The 6,444-nt window shown below is 40.5% G+C and overlaps 1 protein-coding gene across 1 annotated transcript; it reads right to left on the bottom strand.

Moving 5' to 3' along the window:
- Positions 1-2,847: 2,847 nt before the first annotated feature.
- On the bottom strand, positions 2,848-5,998 carry LOC138035162 (beta-1,4-N-acetylgalactosaminyltransferase 3-like). Its single transcript, XM_068881989.1, has 2 exons — positions 4,892-5,998; positions 2,848-2,870 (listed from the first exon to the last, which is right to left on the bottom strand). Exons 1-2 carry the CDS (start codon positions 5,968-5,970, stop codon positions 2,861-2,863), a joined length of 1,089 nt encoding a protein of 362 aa, XP_068738090.1. The 5' UTR covers positions 5,971-5,998; the 3' UTR covers positions 2,848-2,860.
- Positions 5,999-6,444: the final 446 nt, after the last annotated feature.

Here is a 6,444-nt window from a genome sequence, read left to right as displayed (position 1 = left end):
GTACTGGGTAGGTACCGCATGGACGTCAGTTCGTTAGAAGCCTCGTACGCAAATGTGTAACCTGTCGAAAGACCGATGGACCTTCATACCGACCTGTAAGTTCCCCTCCGTTGCCTGCGTCGAGAGTATCAGAAGGTCAAGCATTTAGTACAACTGGTGTGGATTATGCTGGCCCCTTGTACGTCAAAGGCTCCACTGGAGACAGAAGTTCCACGAAGGTCTATATTACCTTATTCACATTCGCAGGACTTCGAGCCGTCCATTTAGAAGTTGCGGAGGATCTATCGACGGAGTCCTTTATTCGAGCATTCAGGACATTTGTAAGCATACGGGGAGTTCCAGAAAGACCTATTTCAGACGTCAAGGACTGTAGCAAAAGGATCGCATCCCTGTCTAGTCAGGGTAACAGTTTATCGTCGAAAGAGCGCCCTGACGGGGAGGGAGAAAAACTTTGCTCTCGTTCCCTGACCTAGTTACTATGGTAACTGAAGTAGAAGCAGTGCTGTACAGTCGACCGCGGACTTACTTGTACCCTGGCATTGAAGATAATCCGCCTTTAACACCGGCACAGGGGCACCCAACGAATCTGTTCCTCACTTTATCTGTTCCCCAGAGGAATCTTGCTGGCTGGCAAAAATACAGGTGTTCCGATGGGCTGGCTGGGAAATTTATTATTGATAGAGGTTTTGGCTGGGAATTACTGACTTTTTCTAGCATTTCAACCCGATCTGGCTGTAGAAACTCTGAAAACTTATAAAGGCTGGCTTGGAAATTTCTTGTGTGTCTTGCTGGGAAAAAGGAACAGATAATGCTTTCCCAGCAACACTGAAAACACCTGAAAATGCCTTAATAACATTTATTTTCATTAACAGGGGTATAATAACACATTTTACAACAAATTGGTCGTTGGGTGCCCCTGCCGGCACACTTCCTGTGTGGCTACCGACTTACGACTCTACCCAATTTAGTCCAGGACAAAGAAGATGTTGACCCTTTGTTCATACCTCCATCTGCGCAAGCCTCATGCTCCTGAAAGCAAGAACTTTCAAGGAGAATTAAGCACTACAAATCACTAATGACAACGTTTTGGACGCAATGGAGAAGAGAGTATTTGCTGAACCCGAGACAATTTCATCACCAACCACTTAAAAAACCTTTGGCAGGGAAAGACAGTTCTGTCAAGAGCGGTGTGATGTTGTTCTTATCCATGAGAGTCTTCCGAGCAGTCGATGGAGGTTGGCTCTTGTGGAGGAACTTATCGAAGGAAGAGATGGCTGGTGTCGTGCTGCTCAAGTTAAACTCTCCAATCGTAAACGGATTAAACGTCCTTTGCAGTTACTTTTTCCGCTAGAAGTGCAAGACACGTTGTCTGATCATAAAGAGACGAAATATGAAGATATCAAATCGACTAGTGATCCAACAGACCCTCCACGACCACCTAAAAGGAAGGCTGCCTTGGAAGCAGGGCAAAGAATTCACATGTGGACCCAGTGACACTTTTCGAATCAGTTATTTAACTAAACTAAGGATTTCTTATTATCGTTGTTATGTTATGTTATGTTAAGTTTGTTTCCTATTCATATTTTTCAACTATATGGTTTGTACATTGTCAAGGAATAAGCCCTCTCGAGTTATTTTGGTTGGAGTCGTTGGAGCTTCTTGAGACAAATATGGTAACTCATCCTTGGGAGAAATTTTGGTTTTATAACCATGACGTCATCGACCGCCCGTAGGGACGTCCGTCCACCCCTCCATGCATGCCAGTCTTTCATGCTAGTTTACAGCATACATCTTTGATATTGGACATCCTTGTTTTGATCAATTCTCATCTGTCAAAGCAAGGTATCCGCTGACTAGTATAACGTGAAACGCGGGCTCAAGTTTAGAGTTCACCGAGGTCAGCTAATATTTTTTAAGTTGACCGATGATGGTTTTCGATTGGATTGCAGCCTCAACCCAGGTTAACTCACTTAAACATAAACGAGGCTTCAATTTTCATGCGCTTTCTGTGGTTCGACGCGGCTACACGGCTATACTACGTCAACTATAGTTCTTACACAGTCAACGCTTTTCGTGTTCAGGTCGAAAACGGTTCGGAAAATGTTTTCTTTCTGCATTTTTCGCTGGTTTCAATCCAGTTTGACATATCATGATAGCTGTGGTCCACACTGGCGGCTACGCAGTTATTCAAGTCAAGCATCGGAGGGATATAAACTTAAAGCTGAGTGTTTATTTAAAATTTGCTTAGAGCTGCTTTTTTCCCTGTACTGCAATTTTTGGCATATCTATAGAAGCCCCGATAAGGTTACATGATGCCTGGAGGACCTATGACTAGAACAGAAACGAAAGGAGAGCGAAAGAGAACGACAACGACAATCAGAATATCAGTAATTGCTCATACTTAGTGGAAGAATTTACTCCACAAATTCTTTCTTTCGGTACTAAATTGTCTGTTATTTTCAAAAAGTGCTTTAATCGGTTCTTCCTTTGTTCAGGAATGAAAGTCGAATTTTCATTGTCAACTAGAAGTAAATAACAATCATCTGTACTCTTTTGGACATATAGAACAAAACAAACAAACAAATCAACTTTTTCTTTAATGCGATCGAACAACTTGAGTGCTTTTCAATCAGTTTGCCCAACTGGTTTTCGATGTGCCTCGACAGTGAAAAGAAAATTTTGCCGTTATGTTATAAATACGTAATAGCAATGAGTTCTCGTAAAATTAGGGGGAGATTTCACTAACTTGTGTTTTCAGAAGTTTCTTTAAAGCACCTAAACGTCATTTAAGTGTTGGAGCGGATCTTGTTTGAAGTTCGCCCTTTCTTGATTGCATTGCCGTATTTTGCCGATTCTTGTTTCAAGCCAACCTGGCGTGTTTCAATGAAATACATCAAAATGTGAATGATCTCGCTTTCAGAGATAAAGTGGAATAAAGTGCATTAGTAATATTCTTCTCTGACGTTGAACTGACAATATATTTTTTTAATGGCTTCTGATTTTAGCGTGATTCCTATTTTCTGGCTATTAACAGTTAACTCTAAAATGGCGTTTTTCCTTTTCCATTCGCTCGCTGAAGGTGTGCTTGTTTTCTTTAAAAACTCATGCGGTTCAAGAAAAACTCATTGCCAGACTGGTAAATTCCAAAGTAAATTTCATTCGAAAAACCGATATCGTACTCATCGCTTCGTGATTCATGCGATATCAGTTTTTAGCGTAAAATTTACCGAGGAATACATTAGTTAGGCAATGGATTTTTCTATAGAAGAAAGCAAAGAAAATGAAATGAAACATCAAAACGCAGACAATTCGAAACCTTTTATTTTCACTAACCCTACAGGCAGTAAGAATAAATAACCAGGGAGCTCCGCTTTTACGCTTGGCTAAATCTTTATATTACCATAAAATAATTGCCATAAAGCACAGAGAAGGAATTTATGAAAACTGTAATGCACTCGTGCCTTATCGTGTCTTGCATTACTACTACATAGTTAAGTAAAGTACGATCGTCCAGGTGAGTGTAGTCCTAAGAAGGACTGTTTGAGATGACACTGGTTGGTGTTTTGAAAACCTGAGCGGAAGTCATCTTCAGAGTCAAGTGATTTGTGCAACGTCAGTAGATACTATAAGAACTCCGGTCGTAGATATCATTGGTCAACTTATTCGTCATGTTATTGGTCGACTGTGAGTAGAGCCTAGATGTAATTGGCTAGGAAGACTAAAGAATGATAGGTGCGTTTCAATCCGTCTCTAGGTCTAAGGTTTGTACGTGTATCGTAGAATACGTTAGGCAGTACTGTGAGAGTAAATCAGTGTGTTGTTTGTCTGTTGATGTCGTCGATGAGTCGTTTGTAGGGTGCGGGAAGTGGTAGGCATCGGTTGATAGGTGTCTGTTCTAAGTTAGTGAACCAGCTTTCCAGTACGATCTGTTGGTAGTAGTTAGCACTATAGGTAACACATGTAGCAGAGTCCCAGTCGATTCTGTGGTTTGTCTGTAGATGGTGTTCAACAACAGACACCTATATCCCATCGCCACATGCATACGCGCGATTTTTTCCGCGCTTTGAGCAAGTTACGGCACATGGAATTGCTAGGAATATGAATGGGTTCATTTGCGCTGTTTGCACTTGCTGTGATTGGTCGAAGTAATTAGTTTTTTTTTTCACGAAACTCAATTGAAACCCGCTCTAAAAGTAAAATAACCAACGTACACAAGATAGAACAGCTGACATTTGGAGCTGGAGTTGGTAAACGGCAAATACGGTTTGTGAGCTATCCTCTGGAGCGTTAGCCCTTCGCAATTTGCTCGAACTATTGATCAATGAATGCGGCACTAGTTTTTAAACTGTGGTAGTTATTTCTTTAGTAGATGGACATGAACACAGGGTAGTCCAACCGCTAAAGGGAACCTCCACTAAAATAACAAAATAACTTCAAACCACAGAACATAATGTTAACAATTGAAATTGTTCAAACTTTTTCCAATGAGAGTGTTTGTATCCGAAAAAAATGAATTTCAAATTTCGAATTTCCCTGGCGCCGCCATCTTGAATAATTGTGACATGTCATGGTTGCCCTATTGTTCTGACACAAAGAGCGTTTGTTCTGGAACAATAAGGCAACTACGACACGTCAGAGTTATTCAAGATAGTGGCGCCCGGGAAATTTAAAAGCCAAAACAAGCGTTTTTGAAATTTATTTTTCTCGAATACAAACCGTGCGCTTTCAATGGAAAAAGTTTGAGCAATTTCAATTGTAAACATTATGTTCTGTGGTTTAAAGTTATTGATTTTTTTTGAATGGGCCATTGGTGGCGACACTAATGACAAGATCTGCGGCATTCTCTAATATTGTCTGAGTAAGGCATTCCATGGGTCCTACATAATATTACCTTTGACGGAGTTGCAATCTGGCCATAAATGTATCCACGACTTCATTCACAATTTGATTATCAATCAACCTGTTACCTTGTGACCATTCATGTTTCGGTCGGTGCAGATAGGTGCTGTCATTTGGGAACACCGAAGAAAATTTAACAAGCTGAATTCCAGCGTAGCGTTTTAAAGTTGTCTCCACGATATAACTAGGTTTGTAATCACAGGTTGGTAACACTCCTCTCAGTAGAGTTCTGTTGAAAAGAGGGATTGATATGTAATTGAATTGAGCACGAAGATTACTGCCTTTGTATTTTTTCTGTTTGGTATGACTAGGGGTCCACGTGTTCATCCTCTCAAGGTCTTGTTCCACAAACCCACTTCCATTCGATTTTCTGTCATCGTAATACGAATACAAATACTGCCCAGTGATGGGTTCAAGTTTTAGAGATCCTGGTTTTTGCCAGTACACTTTAACATGTCCCCTTCCATAGCCTTGTTTATGTAGAACTTCCACGAAGTATTTTTTGTTAGCCACCATCCGTATGTTTCTCGTATGTTGCGTTGGATACTTGGTAAATACAGCGTCGTGAGTCCACGCGCTTTCGTTGGGAGAAAAAACACTAGCTATGAGACGACAATTACTGGGCTTTTCATCAAAACTAAGCCACAATTCTGACGTATCGTCCGATGAAATAGCAAATTCGTAAAGACCGGTCAGGTTGGGTGCAATGAAACCAAAAATTCTTTGTCCATAATTGTCCTCCTGACGCGAAGTGTCAAAGTTTCTTAGAAATAACCTCTCATTGGGATGGTGTGGAAATAATGGTGTTTCACGCAGACGATCCACGTCCAGTCCACATAAATCGTTCCAAACGTGCAAATTCAGATTACCAGGGATGTGAATAGTGCTATTAAAATTGATATCGGAAAAGGTGACGGCCTCAATAACCTCGCCTTTCATTGATTTTTCCTCAAACGATTCCTTTCGAAGTCGATCACGAATAAAAAAGAACACTAAAAATCCAATAAAGACTATGCAAACGTAGAGAGGGCCAGCCACAAAGATGCATCTTTGTAGTTTCCTAGAAACCATGAAGTCGACTGGTTATGTTCATAAAACTAGTCTGAAAGTAGGAAACAAATAAACTCGTTTTCAGGTAGGGATATGAATAATCCTACAAGATACAAAAGATTTTTAATGCAAAAACGTGAAACAAAATTCATGCAAAAATGATCCTCTTAACGAATAGATTTCGTGTTGCAGTGCTTCTGTTCAGTAATAGATCACAGCTGACGTCAAAATGTGGTAAGAACAAAAAAGTGGCACACGAGGTGATAGCCGAGTGTGTCACTGATATTCTTACCACATTTTGACGTCTTCTGTGATCTGTTGCTGAACAGACGCACGGCAACATGGAATCTATTTGTTTTGAATAATACAGAATTAAGCTTTATTCGCATAAAAGCTGATGGTGACGTCAACCGTGCGTCTGTCCTTTAATAGATCATAGGGAAGAAGCAATCAAAACGCGAGAATAACTTCGTTATTATATAATTCAAAATTATG

This window comes from Montipora capricornis, unplaced genomic scaffold (genome assembly GCF_036669925.1).
Source record: "Montipora capricornis isolate CH-2021 unplaced genomic scaffold, ASM3666992v2 scaffold_281, whole genome shotgun sequence".
Lineage (NCBI taxonomy): Eukaryota > Metazoa > Cnidaria > Anthozoa > Scleractinia > Acroporidae > Montipora > Montipora capricornis.
This window is presented reverse-complemented; position numbering and strand designations above follow the sequence as displayed.